The sequence below is a fragment of the Trachemys scripta genome, chromosome 1 (assembly GCF_013100865.1).
Source record: "Trachemys scripta elegans isolate TJP31775 chromosome 1, CAS_Tse_1.0, whole genome shotgun sequence".
Lineage (NCBI taxonomy): Eukaryota > Metazoa > Chordata > Testudines > Emydidae > Trachemys > Trachemys scripta.
In genome coordinates, this window is record NC_048298.1 from 64,980,438 (window position 1) to 65,003,046 (window position 22,609).

General features: G+C 43.9%; 1 protein-coding gene across 3 annotated transcripts in view; it reads left to right on the forward strand.

Annotated features, from left to right (window-relative positions):
* Positions 1-14,229, forward strand: part of LGR5 (leucine rich repeat containing G protein-coupled receptor 5) — a 121,702-nt gene extending 107,473 nt beyond the window's left edge. For all 3 annotated transcript variants that reach the window (XM_034771466.1, XM_034771476.1, XM_034771486.1), the window contains exons 15-18: positions 377-502; positions 6,829-6,974; positions 9,408-9,491; positions 10,727-14,229. In XM_034771466.1, coding sequence (XP_034627357.1) covers positions 377-502; positions 6,829-6,974; positions 9,408-9,491; positions 10,727-11,817 — 1,447 coding nt within the window. In that variant the 3' untranslated portion in view covers positions 11,818-14,229. The remainder of the gene's footprint in view (positions 1-376; positions 503-6,828; positions 6,975-9,407; positions 9,492-10,726) is intronic.
* The last annotated feature ends 8,380 nt before the right edge of the window (positions 14,230-22,609 follow it).

Below are 22,609 nucleotides of genomic sequence, written 5' to 3' on the forward strand. Positions count from 1 at the left end.
GGTTAAAAATAATGCCCTTTAGTTCTAGCTGGGAACTAGCTCTCACTTGGCAATGTACAGTTTCAGAGAACAGTCAATTCATTTTTAATTGATAACCGGTTCTCTAAAACTGGTGCCATGAGTGCACAGAGTCAGGTCTTGGTAATAATTAACCCACAGCGGGTACTACTGAGCAAAATGCTACCATGGTCCAGTCACATATTCTGCTGGGAAAATGGGTGTATATTTGTGGAGAATGCTGCATATTTTCTCTGCTGACTGGGGGCCCTATTGGGTTTAATAAACTTTGGTGCGGTTAAATTAATTTATTTTAAAAAACATTTCTAGTGCTGGAAAAAAAACCTCTGTAAGCTGATTTTTATTTGCTATTATGCAGGGATCTGTCATCCAACCTTTTGTCCTCTTTTCCTGTGACTGGGCTACATGGTTTAACTCATTTAAAATTAACAGGAAATCATGACCTACAAAGTTTGATATCATCTGAAAATTTTCCAGAACTCAAGTGAGTATGTCATTAAGACTAATAAGCCACATTTGTGTTCATGTGCAATATAAGGTGTGTCACTGTGTAATGTACATTGCTTCATACTGGAAGACTTTGATCTGCAGTATTAAAACTAAAACAAATATGATAAAAATATGATAGACTCCTTTTATTATACTCACTTTTAACTGAAGAAACTACAATGGGCTTTGAAATATTAACCCCAGTAGCTGCTTAGTATGATCCACATCTGCTTCCTGGCGATACATTTCAAAAGCTGTTAAAATTATATTGCTAGCAGTTTAATGCTCGTCTTCCACTGACTGCGATTACATAACTCCCATTAAATTTAATGGGAACTAAGTAGATGCTAAGGAGAAAATATGCTCTTTAATGTACCAAAATACTTGACAATACTCATTTAAAGCAACAATAAACAGTTTTCTCCCAGATCATTTGGTTAAATCTTAAAGTTCAAATAAGTAGTTTGTTGTTGTTATTCAGCCCCTTAATTCTGGTAGAACGTTTTCGACTGGACACTGTGTGATATAGGAAGGAAGTGGTTTTTAGTAATTATTCACAGCTCTGGATGATGGTGGGTAAGTCACATACAACGTGATCCTGTACCTTTGAAGTTAATGGGAATTTTGCCACTGACTTCATTTTGATTAGGATTGGGCCCTAATTCACTCTGTGCCTCAGCTTACCCATCTGTAATAATTATTAGATACACAGGGATGTTGTAAGCCAATGGCTTGATCCTGCAAAAACTTACACACCTGCTTAACTTTACTACCATGGGTACTTATATTTGGGACTATTCAATGAACTTAATAAACGTAATAAATGTAAGCATGTGTGTAAGTATTGGCAAGATTGAGGCCTAAATGCTTCATGTTCAAGTTTTTTGACATCCTCAGATGAAAGGTGCTAAGTATAAATTATTATTATTTTATACACCTGTGAATATTTGCAATACAGAGTCCCATTTCTTCCTTAATGAAATGATTGACTAGCATGTATGTATAGGTCATCACTATATTCATCCTTCAAAATATTCATCCTACAGGAGGAGGACTATCTCCTGGAAAGCAGGGACTCTGGAAAGGATGTAGGGGTCATAGTGGATGAGCAGATCAAGATGGGATCCCAGCATGATGCTGTAACAAAAAGGGCTAATGTGATTCTTAAATATATAAACAAGAGCGTAGGAGTAAGGAGGTGATTTTACCTCGGTATATGGCATTGGTGAGACTGATACTGGAATACTGTGTACAATTCTGGTGTCCATATTTTACAAATTGTTTAAAAATTGAAGAGGGAGCAGAAGAGAAACACAAAAATGATCCCAGGGCTGGAGAAAATGCCTTACACGGGGAGACTTAAAGAACTCAATCTCTTCATCTTATCAGAAAGAAAATGGAGATGTGACTTGATTACAATATGTAAGTGAAGAAAATATGGGATAATAAAAGGCTTTTTAGTCTAAGGGAGAAAGGCACAACAAGAACTGGAGACTGAAACCAGAGAGATTCAAATTAGGCTCAATTTTTTCAATGAGGCCTGTTTAACTATTGGAATAAATTACCAAGGGAAATGATGGATTCCCCATCTCCTGAAGTCTTCAGATCAAGACTGAATGTCCTTCTGGAAGAGGTGCTTTAGTCAAAGACAAGTTATGAGGCTCAGTGCAGGGGTAACTGAGTGAAATTCTATGCCGTGGTCAGCTAGATGATTTACTGGTCCCTTCTGGCTGTAAAATCTGTGAAGGTCTAAAAAGATGCTGAGTGCTCTCAACACCCACTAGAGGGGGTCTGCACCTTGCAGGACTATTCTCAACTCAACAGAGGTGCTCAGCATCTTGCAGGGGCAGGCCCACAGTCTGGCTCCTGTGGGTGCTGTGTATGCACATCTCTCCTTGTGTTTATTCTCTCTCTTTCTCCATGCAAGACAGGTAAGCCCTCTAAAATGATCGGACCAACTTCTGAAAAATATTTTAAATATAACAAAAGCGTTAATTCAAAATTACCCTGTGATTATTATGAAAATGCAGCATATGCCATGACATGCCGACATAAGAAAGAGGACATGGAATGTTCTTAGTGTAGCTGATTGCTGGACTGATTGAAATCATAACTGTACTTAACCCATTTTAAATTTGGTTTTGTGTATTAGAAATGATGCACTCCTCCTAAATGAAAATCAAGTACTTTGCTGAAAATACAACTAAATTATTTATGAAAATGAAATAAACTCATGAGGAAGTGCCAAGTAATCCCTTACATTTTTTGCAAAAACAGTTCTAGAAGGGTCTATTCTTCCTTCAATGAACATATCTAACTCTGATTGACATTAGCAGGAGTTAGGTGCATGCAGCCAGTGAAGAACAGAGGTGAAATCCTGGCCCCATTCAAATCCATTGGAGTTTTGCCATTGACTTCAGTGGGGCCAGGATTTCACCGGAGAGCTTTAAAGTGACTCTTCAAAGCACAGAACATGAACAGAGAACTAGCACAAACTTTCCTGACTGGCGCTGTTCTACATCATTTGCAAAGCTAAGGACCAAATCCCTGGAAAGAACTCACAGCTCAGCTAAATGGACCATTTGCTCATAAATACAGAGAAACATCTTGGGGCTGAGAGGTGGAATCCTTAGCTCCGATTCCAGTAATGGCACAACAATTATCACCTAGCCAAGTTCACTATAGCACGGAGAACACAAATGTTGCCCGCTTCTCCTTTCCTCTGTCACTGTGGGGTTGGCATTACTCACAACTCACTGGCCATCCCTCCTGGACTACTCACAATTTACCATTCCCATTCACCAACCATGACCATCTCCCACCTTATAATGTGAAAAGCTCGAATTCTCCCTGCAAGGGCTCTCTGCTTCTTAAACCATTCACACAGAGGAAAGGAGGCTTACCATGGGCATGGACCCAGTAAGCAAAATAGGCCCAGTATACAAATTCTACCTAAAATTGTGAATTTTTATGAGTCAAATATTTTATTTTGACAGTTAAAATCTAATCTTCACCCAGCTTTTTACCTGTTTAAAGTTAAACTGCCAGCAGCAGCTAAACCCCAAAGATGTAAAAGAGATTTATGTTCTCCATTAAGTAGCAGTCAGTCATTCTGCCTTTAAAGTAAAAGGAAGTGGGTCCAGGTGTTTGTTGTGAAGCATAAAGTTGAATCTCTGGTGTGGTGTGATGTGGGTCAGTTCCAATTTTTGTGTTTGTTTTGCATTTTTGAGTTATCTTTGAATTTTTTTAGACAGTTTTCAAGAAGGTTCATTAGAAGGTTATAAGACAATGGTTCCTTTGTGACCAGGGAAGCTGATGTCCATCAGCTCAGGAGAAATTGATCCTGGCTGTGGCACAAAATATTTTTGGATCTACTAAGTGACCGTCTGGCCATGTACCTTTTAAATTGCTTAATGGGCAGGATTTTCCAGACTAACATTTATTGGAAGAGGAAGATATTAATTTTTATGAGATTAGTTAATCTAAACTCATTGTAACTCTGGAAAATAGGGCCTTGTCAAAGAGATTCTGGGAGGACCTACAAAGGGGATGAGAAACAGAAGCCATGCCCTTTAAAGAGTGGTAATTGAGAAGGCTTGGGCACCTGGCCACCTTATCTAGAAGCCATGGAACATTGCAATGCTTGAGGCAGGGCCACCGCGGCAGGGGAGGGCGCCGAGCCCAGCCGTGGGCCCGCAATCCCCAATCGGCCGGAGCGCCGGGGGGAGGGCGGCGAGCCCGCCGCGGCTCCGCTCTCCCCAGTGGCCAGAGCACCGGGAGCAGGGCGGAGAGCCCAGCCGGAACTCTCCGCTCTCCCCAGCGGCCAGAGCACCAGGAGCAGGGCGGAGAGCCCAGCCGGAGCTCTCCGCTCTCCCCAGCGGCCAGAGTGCCGGGGGGAGGGCGGAGAGCCCCCGGCGGCCAGAGCACTGGGGGGAGGGCGGCGAGCCCGCCGCGGTTCTCCGCTCTCCCCGACCAGCCAGAGCGCCAGAGGGAGGGCGGCGAGCCCGGCCGGGGCCCCACTCTCCCCGACTGGCCGGAGCGCCGGGGGGGAGGGCGGCAAGCCTGCTGCGGCTCCGCTCTCCCCGGCGGCCTGAGCACTGTGGGGAGGGCGGCGAGCCCAGTCATGGCCCCGCTCTCAGGCCGGAGCGCCCCACCGCGCCGCCCCCCTCCAGGCGCCACCCCAAGCACATGCTTGGTGGGCTGGTGCCTGGAGCCGGCCCTGGCTTGAGGCCTACATGTCTTCCCCCATGACTGGCCATCAGAGGGGCAGGAATCCAGCAACATCTGAAGACTTGTCACCACCAAGCAAATAAAGGAAGTGTCCTAGTCAGCTAATGAGTCCATTACCATTAATCAGCAGAGCTGAGAAATCCACCTGTTGATCCTTTCCGTGGCAGGCTCAATCTCTTCCAAAGCTTCACAAAGCCACAAGAATCACAACAGCCATCTTGCAAAAGGATGGACTTGTTATCGTACGTATCTACTTTTTGTCAGCAGAGGGACACTTCTGGGCTCACTCAATAGTCTTGCATCTTTTTTTTTTTTTTTAACTCCACTAGGTGACTGATTGCTAGTGAGCGAAAGAGCGTGGGTGTGTGCAGGCACCCATGCATGAGCCAACGCAAAAGTATCTGTGGTTCAAACCCACAGAGGCTAGTTGAGGAACCTAGGAAGTCATTTCTCAAACATTTAATGACAGCCTTAACTGGATAATCTCACTCTTTTTAAAAGATCACATTCTGGGATTTTATGTTTAAGTCATAGGAAATCATTATTTTCACAAAGTTCTCAATTAAAACTTTATTATCCTGAACTTTATTGGAGTATTTTAAAATATCTTATGCAAATATTTATATTGGGGACAGACTTAAGGATTGCTATTGCTTCCACCTCACCACGGAAATCTGAACAAGTAGCTCATTAGTTGGCATTTAAATTGTAATTTAAATATTAGCTTTAGCTTTGGGTTTGGTTTGTTCCCCCTTTTTGCCAAGCCTTTGCCTAGAGTGCAAGTTTAGCTCTGATTGGCATAAGGCCCTATGATTTGGACTGATCGCTTTGTAAATGGCCACCTCCCCAGATTGCTATTTAGAGTTTATATAGGAATTGTTTGCTCTATTGAGTTGTTTGATTAATCTGATAAAAAGATTTACCTGATAATTTGATATGAACCCATTTTATTTCCATTTATGTTATGTTTAATTCGAGTAATTTTTAGTGATACGTTTTTATTGTTTTTAGTTATTAATTGTTAGGCGTTAATTAACAGTTACAACTGGAAACTGAGTTGGATCAAATATTTATTTATCAGAGGTAACAGTGTAATTAGCAGAGATAATTCATCTATTTGTGGGCCATACAGTATAAACCCCTACAGTTTTTCTCAACCCCTTTCAGAATTTGCCCGAGAATGTCCAAACAAAATAGAATTCAAAATGTACAAGAGACCTAGAATTTGTATAACAGTAAAAAGAATGAAAAACCCATTGACTAAAACCTGGTTAAGTGTCAGAAATACCAGTGCACTGAAAGGTGTCATGGATGGCAGTGCCCCTTAATAGTGTGCAGATGTGTGCATGATAATTAAGGTAGCAAAACAGTTTCCATTGTAACAATCTATTTTCACATGTTCTTAACTTTCCAAATCATTAACTATTCAGTTTAGAATTCTTCATTCCTGGTCTCCGCCCAGAGATGAACCCCCTTCAGCTATTTTACAGTGGAGATGGGAGAAATTTTAATCTGGATCCAAAATTCAGTCTCTTAACTTCCCCCAAATTTGTGGGGGTTGTGCACTGAGATATGGGTTTTGCCTGTTATGCAGGTAGGATTCAGTTAGGGTATTTGGATCTCTCTCTCTAAAAGAAAAAACTAAGAAAACTACTTGGAGAAAACTCAGTGAGTTAAAACAGTTAAAATCATTAAAAGTCAGGACATTAAAATATGGTTCCGACAGCAACATTCATTCAACTGCATTGCACGTCTGTTCCTGCTTTATTAAATCTACAGCTTAATATATTACTGAATATGTTGTAAAATCTCCATAACAAAATATATAGGATGTGTGCAATGTGTCTGAATTAAAATTGGTCTTGGAACCATTTTCATTTTCTATTTTTTTGTAATTTAAACTATGCATCCCAAACTCTGCATTAACAAGGTTTTTGTTTTGTTTTTTTAAATGTGTGGCTATTTTTCCTTTCAGTTACAGTTATTTAACTGAGTTCATTTTTCTCAATATTAACATTAGCGATGAGGTATAATACGTTAAGTAAAGTACTGTAACCAGTGTAACTGCATATTTTGTTTGTTAATGTGCAGGGTCATAGAAATGCCTTATGCTTACCAGTGCTGTGCATTTGGAACTTGTGAAAGCCACTACAAAATCTCCAACCAGTGGAACAAAGATGAGAACAGCAGTGCTGATGATTTTCATAAGAAAGATTCTGGAATGTTACACATTCAAGGTAAGTAGTTTAATGTCACTCTTTGGCTTTGGAACCTACTTTAGGGCCCAGGACACCCCCCTTAAATCAATGGGAATTTTGCCATTAAATGTTATGGTAGTGAGATGTAGCTCTCAAAGTTTAAACAAGAATGTATTTATAATATCCTTTTAAAGCAGGAGTTGGCAAACTCTGGCACGTGGCTCGCCAGGGTGAGCACCCTGGGAGGCTGGGCCAGTTTGTTTACCTGCCACGACGGCAGGTTCAGCCGATCATGGCTCCCACTGGCCGCGGTTCACCATCCCAGGCCAATGGGGGCGGCAGGAAGCTGCAGCCAGCATATCCCTCGGCCTGCGCCGCTTCCCGCCCCCCCACCCCCTCCCATTGGCCTGGGATGGTGAACCGCGGCCAGTGGGAGCCGCAAATCGGCCAAACCTGCAGACGCGGCAGGTAAACAAACTGGCCCAGCCCGCCAGGGTGTTTACCCTGGCGAGCCGCGTGCCAGAGGTTGCCGACCCCTGTTTTAAAGAGACACTGTCAAGATGGATCCTCACACCGGAGGCAAAAATCATCCTCTTAATTCAAAGGGGGTGACATGGTGCTGGCCTGTCATCCTACACAATAGATATCCTGCATTTGCAAAGCAAGATGGTTTAGAGCTGCCACAAGTTGCTGGTGGCCTTAAAAGTAGCAACATGTGTTCTGGGCTACCAAGCGCTGCTCATAGCAGCAGTACATGGTTGGGAGTGGGATAGGGTTGCCATTGCCAACTTTCTAATCGCATAAAACCGAATGCCCTTGCCCCCGGCTCCTGCCCCGCCCCTTCTCTGAAGCCCCTCCCCCGCTCACTCCATCCCCCCTCCCTCTGTGGCTCGCTCTCCCCCACCCTCACTCACTCCCTCATTTTCACTGGACTGGGGCAAGGGTTTGGGATGTGGGAGGAGCTGAGGGCTCCAGTTGGGGGTGCGGGCTCCTGGGTGGGGCCAGAAATGAGAGGTTCAGGGTGCGAGAGGGGGGTCCGGGCAGGGGATTGGGATGTGGGAGGAGGTGTGGGTTCTAGCTGCAGGTGCAGGCTCTGGGGTGGGGCTGGGGATGAGGGGTTTTGAGGTACAGGAAGGGGGGGAGCTGAGGGGTTTGGATTGTGGGAGGGGGCTCCGGGCTGAGGCATGGGGTTGGGATGTGGGAAGAGGTCTGCTGTCTGAGCTGGGGGTGCGGGGTAGGCGGTGAGGCCAGAAATGAGGGTTCAGGGTGTGGGAGGGGGCTCCTGGCTGGGGAAAAGGGTTGGGATGTGTGTGGGGGGGTGAGGGCTCCAGCTTGGGGTGCAGGCTTTGGGCTGGGAATGGGGGATTTGGGGTGCAGGAGGGGGCTCAGGGCTGGGGCTGAGGGTTGGGGCATGGGAGGGGAGTCAGGGTGCAGGCTCTGGGAGGCTGAGCTGGGGCAGGGGATTGGGCTCTGGCTGGGGGTGTGGGATGAGGGGTTTCAGGTGCAGAAGGGGGCTCTGGGCTAGGGCAGGTGGTTAGGGTAAGAGAGGGGGGCAGGGTCTGGGAGGGATTTTGGGTGCAGGAGGGGGCTCAAGGCTAGGGCAAGGGGTTGGGGAGGGGGTGCAGTCTCCAGGCGGCACTTACCTCAGGCAGCTCCCGGAAGCTGCAACATGTCCCTCTGGCTCCTAGGCGGAGGCACGACCTCCATCCAGAGGCACCACCCCCACAGCTCCATTGGCCATGGTTCATGGCCAATGGGAGCTGTAGAGTTGGCACTTGGGGCAGGGGCAGTGCGCAGAGCCCCTCTGGGCCATCCCTGCACCTAGGAGAGGGAGGGGGGACATGCCGACCGCTTCTGGGAGCCGCGTGGAGCCAGGTAGGGAGCCTGCCAACCCCTCTGACCAGACTTTTAATGGCCCGGTCAGTGATGCTGACCAGAGCCACCAGAGCCCCTTTTCGACCAGGCGTTCTGGTCAAAAACTGGACACCTGGCAACCCTAGAGTAGGATAGAAGACACATAGCCCATTAGGATTATAAAATGTGGTGAGAGACATGGTACGAAAGCCTGTGGCTTCTCCTAGCACTACCTAGGTGCCAAGGAGAGATTCTGACCTCCAATGGCTGGAGTGATTAGATCAGGAATTGGCAACCTTTGGCACGCGGCCCGTCAGGGAAATCCGCTGGCAGGCCGGGACAGTTTGTTTAATTTGTTTAAATTAAAATGCAGAGCCCCCCAGACTGTTGGCCAGGACCCGGGTAGTGTGAGTACCACTGAAAATCAGCTCGCGTGCCACCTTTGGCACATGTGCGATAGATTGCCTACCCCTGCCTTAAAGTAACTTATCACAGCCATTTCCCTATATTCACTAAGGAACTTAGTCTCAGCCATTTCCCTATATTATCACAGCCATTTTCCTATACTCACTAAGGAACTTAGTCTCAGTCTAAAGTCTCAGGAATTTTCTCCCACAGATGAACGTGACTTTGAGGATTTTCTGCTTGACTTTGAAGAAGATTTGAAAGCTCATCATTCGGTGCAATGCACACCCTCTCCAGGTATGGAACTGCCAGGCAAATAGGAGACCTGACAAAGTTTCCCTTGATGTCTGAAATGAAGAACTGCTAAACTGTCCCTAGAATTAACTTCAGATCCATTTAAATAAAATTGCACCATATTTTGCAATAATTTTGGTGGGACAAAATTATTAGCCCACAATATAAGATTGAAGCCCATGAAACTGTTTGTTAACTACAATAACAGTGTATCTCTATTATACATTTGCTCCTGTGACTGCTAAACCAAGAGTTTCTCTCTGTATCCTCAGATAGGTCTTATCCCTCCTTTTGGTATAACAGATCTGTGATCTCAAGTCATTGGTCTCTGTGTCCGTCAAGAAAAAGATGACGATAGACCAGATTCTGAGCTTAGGCACTCTAGTGTAAATCTGGAATAATTCCATTGAAGCCAGTTGAGTTACTTCAGTTTTAAACTACTGTAATAGTGCAGTTTGGTCTAATGTCTAGGTCAGAGGCAAATATCACTTATATTGCCCTGAATAGACATTCTCTACCAAATGATTCCCCAATATTAGCATTGCCTCTCTAGAACAGTGTTTCCCAACCTGAGGTGTTGTAGATGGGAGAAGTGGAGACAGAAAAAAAACTATATGATGACACTTCCACTAAATGCTTCCTTTGCTGCAAGGAAAACAGCAGGTATCTCCTGGAACATCTCTCCCTGCTCCAGTGCCAGCACCCAATGTATGGACACAGCTTACCTCTACATATTGGGAGGCCCAGGTAGCACCCCAGGCTTATCTTCTCTCAGAGCCTAGCTACTCTCAGAACACCCAGCTCACGGGGAGAGCACAGGCAGCCTAAACCCACAGATTCCTAGTCAATACCACAGCTCCCACCCCAGACAGCAGGAAGCCTCCTCTTCGCATGAGGAAATGAAGCAGGGGGGAAAGAAACCTGAACAGAAAAAAATACACCAAGAACACAGACAGGGGAGAGAGAGAGAGAGAGATTGAGAATGGACGTTAAAAAGGGACAGAGTGTTCTGGGTCATGATGGACAGAGGAGACAGGAAATGCCCATTCTCCAGTCTTTTTGGGAAGCACCAACAAAAGAAGGTTGGAAGCCACTTCGTAGCAGTGGGTGCTGGAGAAGGTGAATAATCTTTCTCCCTATGGTGAGAAGAGACATGAAAATTAGGCAGGTTTTCAAATGTTGCAAATTAATTGTTCACTCTCACGTATTTCCTCTTCCCATTTTTCTTGTCCTTGCAGGTCCCTTCAAACCATGTGACCATCTGTTTGGTAGTTGGCTAATCAGAATTGGAGTGTGGACCATAGTGGGTTTGGCATTTATTTGCAATGCACTGTTAACTACAACAGTCTTCAGATCTCCATTGTATATTTCCTCTATAAAACTTTTAATTGGACTGATAGCCATTGTAAACATGCTAATGGGTCTGTCCAGTGGTGTATTGGCCAGCATGGATGCATTAACCTTTGGCAACTTTGCGCAATATGGTGCTTGGTGGGAAAGCGGAGTTGGTTGCCAAGTCACTGGCCTTCTGTCCATTTTTGCTTCAGAGACTTCCATTTTCCTCCTTACCCTGGCAGCACTCGAACGTGGGTTCTCTCTAAAGTATGCTACAAAGTTTGAAACAAAATCCTCTCTTGCTAGTGTGAAAATAGCCATTTTCTTTTGCTTTATGTTGGCCTTGATAATTGCAGTGGTACCACTTCTCAGTGAGAGCAAATATGGGGTGTCTCCGCTCTGTTTACCTTTGCCATTTGGGGAACCCAGCTCTATGGGCTTCATGGTAGCGTTGGTCTTATTAAACTCTCTTTGCTTTCTGGTTATGACTGTTGCCTATACAAAACTGTACTGTAGTTTGGAGAAGGGAGAACTAGACAATATTTGGGACTGTTCTATGATCAAGCACATAGCATTGTTACTTTTTACTAATTGCATTCTCTATTGTCCTGTGGCCTTCTTATCTTTTTCCTCCTTACTAAACCTCACTTTTATTAGCCCAGAAGTGATTAAATCAATACTCCTAGTGATTGTCCCACTGCCCGCATGTCTAAACCCACTTCTTTATATCCTTTTCAATCCATATTTTAAGGAAGATCTGGGAAATCTCAGAAAGCAAACTTTGTTATGGAGCAGATCAAAACATACAAGTCTGATCTCTGTTAATTCAGACGATGTAGAGAAACAGTCCTGTGACTCAACACAAGCCCTGGTAACCTTTGCAAGTGCCAGCATATCGTATGATGTGCCTACCAGCAACTCACTAATGCCCTCATCTTATCAAATGACAGAAAGCTGTAATCTTTCATCAGTAGCATTTGTTCCATGTCACTAGTTTCAGGGGCAAAAACAAATGTATGTATGTTTACACATTTTTCAAGCCGAAATGTAAGAGTGGGTGTGTGTACACGTGCTGGAGAGTGGGGTCAAAGGTGCTCTTGATTACTGTTACACACATCTAAACAAACCAGCTAATAACAAAGAAAACAAGCAGCAGGCTGAAATCCCAACACATGAATCCTGACAGCCTTTTAGGAAATCTCAAAACCAACCTTGTTTGGGATGAAGAGGAAGCCTGAAAGCTGCAGGCATGTATACAGTTGGTTCGGTTGTTCTCTTAGAGAGATGCCAGTCAGAAAAGGCATCTGACAGTCAAGAGCAAAAATAGTATATTGAAGAGGTGAATTTTCTTGGAGGCATTGCCATTGTTTTAATTAATTGGGCTTGTTGAGGTACATAATTTGAAATGTTAGGAACAGGGTTGCTCCCCAGATGGGGTTGGTCAAGTTCCCTCCGTGCTTTTTTAATGCTATGATTATTTTTTAAGAGTGCCTGTCTATGGCTTTGATCCAGCAAGGTATTTAAGCATGTGCCTGACTTAAAGCACATGAGCAATCCCATTGAAGTCCAACAAAGTTTATGGAAAATAGATCTTGTAAAAGTAATTTGATACTATTTTTGATGAGTTTGCAAGTTGGTTGATAAAGATAATAGTGTTGATGTAATATACTTACTCTTGGAAGGCATTTGACTTGGTACTACACAACATTTTGATTATGAAACTAGAACCATAAAAAATATCTGTGGCCAAAAGGGCTAATGCAATCCTTGGATATATAAATAAGGGAGGATCAAGTAGGAGTAGAGAGGTTATCTTACCTCTGTATTTGGCACTGATGTGACCAATACTGGAATACTGTGTCCAGTTCAAAAAGGGTGTTGAAAATTTATCAAGGGTTGTGGTGGATTCTCCAGCAATGGAAATGGTTAAATCATAATTGGATGATTTGCTACAAGAGATGGTTGAATTCAATTACAATTATTGGACTTGAAGCAGGAATTAATTCAGGAGGTTTTGTGGCCTGTACTAAAGAGGAGGTCAGACTAGATGACCACAATGGTCCCTTCTGGTCTTAAATTCTGTGAATGTATGAATCCCTTGCTGAATCAAGGCCTATGAAGTTGTGTATCTCAGAACCATCACAATTAGAGAGGAAAGCCCCCTGATATTTGCCCTCTCTACTTTAAAGAGTCCCAGGCAATGGGCCCATTGTTTCCGTCTGAGACTAGCACTTACCTTGACTAAACTATATTTGGGAGTTCTTTCAATCTCATTTTCTCATAGATGTCACCTTTCCTTTCATGAGCAGATCAAATAAGACATTGCTATGCATGGATCCAGATTTTGTTGGTTTTTTTTCTAATGTTCCCTGAGCAACAATGTTTAATGGTCCAGTACCTGCTTCTTAGTTTAAAGGCCACTCTGCTCTCCAGGTGGATAAAACTGCATTTGGACAACATTACCTAACTTAGATGAGCCCAAATAATTAAGATGATCAATTACAGATGGTCTCTGATTTTCATGTTACATATGTACCTTCCTGGCACCCACAGGATGGATTTTCATGATGAAAATCTGTTGCAAGCTGTGGACTTACCTAGAAATGCCAGTGTGAATGGAGAAAAAATATTTTTTAGTTTTGAAGTTACAGATGGCATCAGTTGATTTTGGCTGACATGTGCATTCTGGAAAAAAATGAACAAATGCAGAAATTATGTCTGGTAAAGCTGGCTGCCTGGTTATCTTAATCCTCTATCTCTTGTGGCTTTTGAAGCAGCACAGTATACAGCTGCAGAATGATTCCTGAAATCACTGTGGATTAAACCGAGTATCAGTCAACCACTGCACAATACTTATTATCATGTTTATTTAGCTTTATTTTAACTGGGGTCCATCTGTGCTGCACTGTTTAATGTCAGTGAAATTTCTCCTTGGCTTGCTATATTTAAAAAGTTTGTAAAATGGTTTGAGAAGCAAAATAATGTTATAATTCTAAAGAATAGTTAAAGAAAGTTACTTTTATCAGAACTTTCATAGCTTGCAGAAAGTCCAAAACAAAAGGCTACTATGGGTCTTTTATTTATATAAGCGATTTTTGAAATATTTTGATCAGATATTTTAACTTGAAATTGTTAAAATTCATTTGCTTTTTTAAAAAATGTGTAAATATAGAACTGTATTTATTGCTACAATAAAATACAACCACACTAAAGGGCATGAGAATAAGCCATGTACAGTTTCATACTGATATTTTCTATATTTTCTATTGTCTGCTCATATATTTTACTAAATTCACCATCTGTATATATTATCTGTAAATGTGTAGCGATTGTAAATAGATTATGTACTTTCTTTTCTATCGGTTGTTCCAAATATATGTAATTTGTAATAAAATTTGTGACTAAACAGAAAAAGGCATTTCATCAGGGTCTGCACTAGTTCACTAGAATAAGATCTCTGAGGTACGTCTACACTGCAGCTAGCCTGTGTCAATGTGTCTGAGGCTACATCTACACTACGGGGGGGGGTCGATTTAAGATACGCAAATTCAGCTACATGAATAGCGTAGCTGAATTCGACGTATCGCAGCCGACTTACCCCGCTGTGAGGACCGCGGCAAAATCGACCTCCGCGGCTTCCTGTCGACAGCGCTTACTCCCACCTCCGCTGGTGGAGTAAGAGCGTCGATTAGGGGATCGATTGTCGCGTCCCGATGAGACGCGATAAATCGATCCCCGAGAGGTCGATTTCTACCCGCCGATTCAGGCGGGTAGTGTAGACCTAGCCTCAGGGTTATGGGGCTCGGGCTGTACGCCTATAAAACTGCAGTGTAGACGTACCCTGAAGTTCTAACCAGAGCTTAAATTATAGGTATTTCTGTCTCGTTAAGGGTCCAGGAAAGTATCACCAATCTAAAATAGTATTTTATTTCAACACAGACCGAGCCTCTTTACCTAATATTCTCCCTTATCTATCAGTCTGAAGCCAGAAACCTTTTCCCCGGACTATCTTATATCTACATTCTCTTCTCTATGGGACAGCTCAAAGCTATTCTGTACTATGCACACACACACCACCCCTATTTCAATAACAAAACTTAGGTTTGAGCAGCCCAGGTTACATTGCAGGTTAAAGCTTGGATGACTGAATAAGAGGGAGACAGTGGCAGGGAATCAGAGCCCAGTATAGAGAGCACGTCTGAATTCACTGTCAGGCTGATTAAGGAGGAGGAGGAGGACCCCAGAAGACGTGCCAGCACTGGGACACACACTCGTGTTTAGGGACAGTGTTGAGTGATTATTAATTATTATTATTGGCAAATAATTTAGCTGCCCAAAACTTCAAGTTTTGACTGAACTGAAAAATGAAAACGTCAGCAATATCAAAAGGAAATATTTTGTTTTGACCCAAAGTTTTATTCTTATTTCAGGCATTTGTCAAAAGCTAAGGAGAATTCACGAAATGGCTGAGGGGAAAGGAGGTGGCAGAAACTTCCTTTACAACCTTTTGCCCAGTGGGTAGGGTGCTCACCTAGGATGTGGGAGACCCAGGTTCAATTGTCCCCTCTGCCTGATCTGAGACAGGAATTTGAAGAGGGGTCTCCTGCCTCTCAGTAGAGTGCCCTAACCTCTGAGCAATGGGATAGTCTGATATGAAGTGGGAGAGGGGGGGCTCCCACAGTCTCTCCTGTTGAAGCTGTTCCACTTTGTATAAACAAACAGTGAGGCAGGGAATTGAACTAGTGTCACCCACATCCCGGGTGAGTGCGCTAACTACCAGACTGTAGAGTCTTCCTTTTTCTGCCCCCTGCCTCAATGACTGTTCATTCTCATGATAGTGGCAATTCACAGTCAGTTTCAATTTATCCCAACAACATTTTTTTCAATTTTTCGGTTCACTGAAAATTCAGAAAAAAAATTGTTTTCAGTTCAACTCCGAATGATTTTTTTTCAGACCTGCCAGCAGATGTCAAAAAGTACATTTATTCACCAAGCTCTAATGAGGAACCACTGCACAAAATAGTCGTGTGCACTTGGCTTCTCAGGTGTATTGCTGTTGGGCTGAATCAAAGTGGAATACAGGCAGCAAGAAGAGATATACAAGGAGAACGACAGAAGAGTGAAAAGAGAACAGACAAGAAGGAACAGAAGAAAGCAATGTACCAGAAGAGACATAACATTGAGTAAGAGAATTAGGGAGCTTGAGAATATTCTGGCAGGCACTTGGCCCATGTGCGAAGCAGCTACAAAGATCAGATTTTAGAATGGCAGGTGCTAGGCATAAATGATAGAAAAATGAAAAGCAACTCTAGTGTTGATAATGTTAGCGAGTTTGGCCAGGAAAGCTAACAAAGAAATGAAGCTTGAGGAGGGATTTGAAGGCAGAGAGTCAGGTTGTGTGGGGGACAGGATCAGGAAGGAGGAGGCACAAGAAAAAGGCAGAATTGTTTGTAGGAGACAAAAACCCGAGGCATGACAAAGTGGATTGAGGTGGCAGAGCTCAGGGCATGAACCAAGGAGGAGGGGGCTTCGAGGAACAAGACATAGGTGGAACCAAAGTTGTGCAGAGTATGAAGGTGAGGCTAGGGCAGGGGTGAAAGTAACTTACAGGATTTACCGGTACTCTCATCCGGAAAAGGCATGGCCTCAACCGGAAGAGGCGGGGCTCTCAAGATTTAAAGGCCCTGGGGCACCCGCTGTGGCTGGGAGACCCAGGGCCTTTAAATCAACCCAGGACTCCCAGCTGCAGAGGTGGCTGGGAGCCCCTGGGGCTCACGGGCAAATTAAAGGGCCTGGGACTCCAGCCTCCGCGGAGCTCTGGGTCCTTTAAATCCCCGCTGCGAGGAGCTCTTTTAATCCCAGCCCTTTTAATTCTGGCCTGCGGAAGCCGGTGCAGTCCGGCACGGCATACTGGCTCTTGCCGGTACGCCGGACCGGCTTACTTTCACCTCTGGCTAGGGTGACCAGATAGCAAGTGTAAAAAAATTGGAACGGGATGTGGGGTAATAGGCACCCATATAATACAAAGCCCCGAATATCGGGACTGTCCCTATAAAATCGGGACATCTGGTCACCCTAGGTGAGGCTGAGGAGTTTGAATTTGATGTAGGAGAGTGGAAGGCAACATAGTGATTTAGAGAGGGGATGAAAATGGTCAGCTCAGCAAGTAAGGAAGAAAGTTTTAACTACCTCATGTTGAGGGGATTGATGTGAGAATCATGGAAGCTAAAAAAGAGTGGGAGGTTCATAGAATCATAGAATATCAGGGTTGGAAGGGACTTCAGGAGGTCATCTAGTCCAACCCCCTGTTCAAAGCAGGACCATAGACTCAGACTCTAAGGTCAGAAGGGACCATTATGATCATCTAGTCTGACCTCCCGCATGATGCGGGCCACAAAAGCTGACCCACCCACTCCTGGAAGAAATCTCTTCCTTGACTCAGCTGTTGAAGTCCCCAAATCATGATTTAAAGACTTCAAACCGCTGAGAATCCTCCAGCAAGCGACCCCTGCCCCATGCTGCGGAGGAAGACGAAAAACCTCCAGGGCCTCTGCCAATCTACCCTGAAGGAAAATTCCTTCCCGACCCCAAATATGGCGATCAGCTGAACCCCGAGCATGCGGGCAAGATTCTCTAGCCAGATACTCTGGAAAAAGTTCTCTGTAGTAACTTTTAATATCCCATCATTGACCATTGTTACTAATTACCAGGGATGGCACGTTATTGACCTATTGACTCAAATAACTTTATCCCATCAAACCATCCCCTCCATAAACTTATCAAGCTTAATCTTAAAGCCAGAGAGGTCTTTCACCCCCACAGTTTCCCTCGGAAGGCTGTTCCAAAACTTCACCCCTCTGATGGTTAGAAACCTAATTTCAAGCCTAAACTTCCCGACGGCCAGTTTCTATCCATTTGTTCTCGTGTCCACATTAGTACTGAGCTGAAATAATTCCTCTCCCTCCCTGGTATTTATCCCTCTGATATATTTAAAGAGAGCAATCATATCCCCCCTAAGCCTTCTTTTGGTTAAGGTAAACAAACCGAGCTCCTCGAGTCTCCTTTCATACGACAGATTTTCCATTCCTCAGATCATCCTAGTGGCCCTTCTTTGTACCCGTTCCAGTTTGATTTCATCCTTTTTAAACATGGGAGACCAGAACTGCACACAGTACTCCAAATGAGGTCTCACCAGTGCCTTGTATAACAGAACCAGCACCTCCTTATCCCTACTAGAAATACCTCGCCTAATGCATCCCAAGACCACATTAGCTTTTTTCACTGCCACGTCACATTGCCGATTCATAGTCATCCTGCGATCAACCAGGACTCCGAGGTCCTTCTCCTCTTCCGTTACTTCCAACTGATGCGTCCCCAGCTTATAACTAAAATTCTTGTTAGTCATCCCTAAATGCATAACCTTACACTTCTCACTATTAAATTTCATCCTATTACTATTACTCCAGTTTACAAGGTCATCCAAATCTCCCTGCAGGATAACCCGATCCTTCTCTGAATTGGCAATACCTCCCAACTTTGTGTCATCCGCAAACTTTATCAGCCCACTCCTACATTTGGTTCCCAACTAAATCATCCCAGCCAGGGCTTTGTCAAGCCTGACCTTAAAAACCTCTAAGGAAGGAGATTCCACCACCTCCCTAGGTAATCCATTCCAGTACTTCACCACCCTCCTAGTGAAAAAGTTTTTCCTAATATCCAACCTAAACCTCCCCAACTGCAACTTGAGACCATTACTCCTTGTTCTGTCATCAGGTATCACTGAGAACAGTCTAGATCTATCCTCTTTGGAACCCCCTTTCAGGTAGTTGAAAGCAGCTATCAAATCCCCCCTCATTCTTCTCTTCTGCAGACTAAACAATCCCAGTTCCCTCAGCCTCTCCTCATAAGTCATGTGCTCCAGCCCCCTAATCATTTTTGTTGCCCTCCGCTGGACTCTGCAATTTTTCCACATCCTTCTTGTAGTGTGGGGCCCAAAACTGGACATAGTACTCCAGATGAGGCCTCACCAACGTCGAATAGAGGGGAATGATCACGTCCCTCGATCTGCTGGCAATATCCCTGCTTATACAGCCCAAAATGCCGTTAGCCTTTTTGGCAACAAGGGCACACTGTTGACTCATATCCAGCTTCTCATCCACTGTAACCCCTAGGTCCTTTTCTGCAGAACTGCTTCCTAGCCATTCGGTCCCTAGTCTGGAACAGTGCATGGGATTCTTCCATCCTAAGTGCAGGACTCTGCACTTGTCCTTGTTGAACCTCATCAAGTTTCTTTTGGTCCAATCCTCTAATTTGTCTAGATCCCTCTGTATCCTATCCCTACCTCCAGCGTATCTACCACTCCTCTCAGTTTAGTGTCATCTGCAAACTTGCTGAGAGTGCAATCCACGCCATCCTCCAGATCATTAAAGGTTGCAGTAGTTGAGGCTGAATGTACTAATTCATGGGTCATAATTTAGCTGTTGGGATGGAAAAGAAGGGATGGATTTTGGAGATATTACAGAGGATTGAATAAAAGTGTGGGAGAGAAGAAAAAGAAAAAAGGAGCCAAAAATGACTCCAAGGTTTTGTGCCAGATTAACTGAGAGGATGGGGGTGGTATTATTAAGGCTTTTTTTGCACTACCACTTAGGGGTCCCAGTCAGGGATCAGAGCCTCGTTGTGCTCGGCGCTGTGCACACATGTAACAAAATTTGGCCTGTGCCCTGAAGAATTTACAATCCAACTATGCTGGAATTATCAGTGATAGCAAAGGAAGGGTATTAGAGGGAGGAATTGCAGTTTTATCACATTATTATTAATCATTTATACAGTGGTAGCCCCTTCAGGCCTCCCCCAATTCAAGCCCCAATGTGATAGATATTGTATTAAGTTTGAGTTGGTGGATGGACACCCAGGCAGAGTTGAGAGAAAGTTGCAGATGTGTGACTGAACAAGGAGAGTGGGGTAGTCAGCACAGAGATGGAAAGGAAAGCCATTAGAGAGGATGTAGTCAGCCATGGGAAAGGAGGAGAGGGACAAGGACTGAGCCTAAAGGACATTGATAGAGAGAAAAAAAAAAAGGTGAGGAGAAGCTGTTGCATGAAAAGTACTGCGGGATTCAATATTGAAACCCAAACACAGGACTCACAAGACAGTCATAGCTCTTACCGAGGCTGTGTTGCAGCCCGCTCTGATCTCGAGCTCTGGTTACATTTTTGTTCCTATTGCCCTACTAGTACCTTTCCATCCTGAATTCTGCAACCAAGTAGCTTGTATGTATTATCCTGTGAAACAGCCCTTAACCACATGTAAGTGCTAAATATTATAAGCACCCACAATCCCTCTTTTGTTTTTGAACATTCGGCTTTACAATATTTGACATGTCAGAGAGTAGTTCAGTGATATTCTGTGTGCGTTGTCTGGAGTATTGGGACAACAATATCTTACAAAGGCTGTATGGCACGTACACATAATCATCAGTCTAAGATTTGATAGGGAAGAGTAGGTGTTGCCGGAAATATATCAATAGTTGACAGTTAAAAGAAATTATAGAGTCTTCAGATCAGGAAAGTTGAAAGGACACATGAAAAGTCAGAACAAAAAACCAAACCAAAACAAGCCTATAACAAACAAGTTCCTATTTCCAGTCTCATTCAGGTTGAATGATGGCCCAGATCCTCAGCTGATGTAAATGGACATCGTTCCATTAAATTCAATAAAGGGGCACTCATTTACTCCAGCTGAGGATCCAAGCCAACATCTCTCCTAACAGCAACAACCACCTTGAGTTCTTTCTGCGATACACGTATATCATCTGCACAAAGGTTCAAGAAACAAATCCTCCATTCTTGAAGTACATCTCAAAAAACAAATAACTAATTCAGCTCTAGTTCTATATTATCTAAACTAAGCTCAGGAATTTGACCCAAATCTGTAATAGTAATGACTGATGCAGTCTCAAGCTGCGTTAGATTAGCTCTCCTTTTAAAGGAGAAGGCCAATTTATCCATGCTAAAAAAATAAATAAAATCGAAGCATTCATGTACCCAACAGATGGAAGCATACATGGGAGAAAACACAGTATCAACATCAAGAACATCTTGTTCACATAATGAGAATCACAGTCTTCTGGTTCAGTGGCTCCAGAGATCGAGGAAACATGAGCACTTCTCCCCCATAAAACAATTTGTTGTGGCACTGTCAAAATAATCTAAGGATCCAATCTCGGTCACAGGAAAAAACAAACATTAAGAGTATTCCTCTTGAGAGCTGGCCTGAAGCCAGAATTTCTAAAAATCTCAGTCACAGACTAAGAGTCCACTTAACAACCTCATATAATCATTTCACAGGTGGCAACACTTTCCACTTGTCAAGCAAAAAATATGCCTTCACTAACAAGGGATAAAATGTCCATCTGTGAATATTAAGACTTCCACTAAGTAATTTGGATATATGTTCTGAGGAGCTTCTCCAACCAGTTTAGGAATTCTCAAGACTCTTATATAATTAGTACTTGAATGCAGCTTCAAACTTCTCAGTTTTCCTCTGGAGTCAGAATTTATCTGTAATCATTGTTTTGACAGCTGCCTATACAGTTTTTAATTGCATCCCCTGCATCTCAGCAGCCTTCTCAAGACTGGCTATAGATTTCCATGCAACAATCTGCAGAGTTTCCATTTAATTAAATGATCTTTTTCCCTAGAGAAGAACCTCTCCCATCTACCTAACAGAGTTACACAGTGACTGGGAAGGTTTCACTAATAAAAGCAGAAGTTTCACTTACTTAAGCTGTAGCCTTGGTTAGTAACACAGCGTTCTCAGCTTTGATATGGGCTGCCTTCTTCCTTCCACCATCTTGTAAAAGAAATGCAGAAAGTCTCATATGGGTGAGCAATCCTAGGGTAAGAATCAATCAGCTCAATGCAGAGGTCTGCAACCAAAGGGGGCTTTCACCACTCTTCTCCTAGCACTTAACCCTCAGTCTGTAGGCAAACACATAAAGGGGCAGAGGACAATCAAGAGCTCGTGCCCTCTGCTGGAATGGTGAGAACATATCTGAGGGTACGTCTACACTACTTTTGAGTTCGAGTAGCTATACACACACTAGCTTTGATCGAGATAGTGGACTAAAAATATCAGGAATGGTGGCACAGGCTAGCTACCTGAGTACAATCCCATCTAAGACCCTAGGAATGTACTCAGTCAGCTAGCCTGTGCTGCTGTAAGTGCCATACGCCTACACTGCTTTTCTTAGGACACTAGCTCAATCAAAGCTAGTGCCTGTATAGCTACCTAAGCTAGAAATTATCCCTTCAGCTGCAGTGTAGATATACCCCTAAACCACAGCACCCCAACCCAAACCATGGTGCTGGGGTGGATGTATACTTATTAAGTTATCTTATACTGCAAGATCACCATCAGCTGACTTCAAACTTTGGATATGTTTGCCTGTACCCGGCCCTGAGGCCTTACTGAAGGCCTCGAGGTCCTACCAACCCTGTCCTAGGAAAGAGCAATAGAGGTGAATCCTCCAAGCTGCCTAGAGAGGCTACAGGGAAGCAGCCAATCAGTGACAAGCGGGTTCATATAAAAAGAGGCTGCTGGACAAAGGAGTTTGGTTATTGGCTGGAGGAATAAGGATGGTGCTTCTGGCTGGCTGTAGGGCTGGACAGAGTTGTATTGGCTGGAGTCAGGCTGTAAAGAAGGTATTGGGGAAGTGGCCCATCAAAACACAGTAGCAAATAGTTAAAGAGAAGCAGCAAGGGGCTGCTACTTAAGGATTTCTG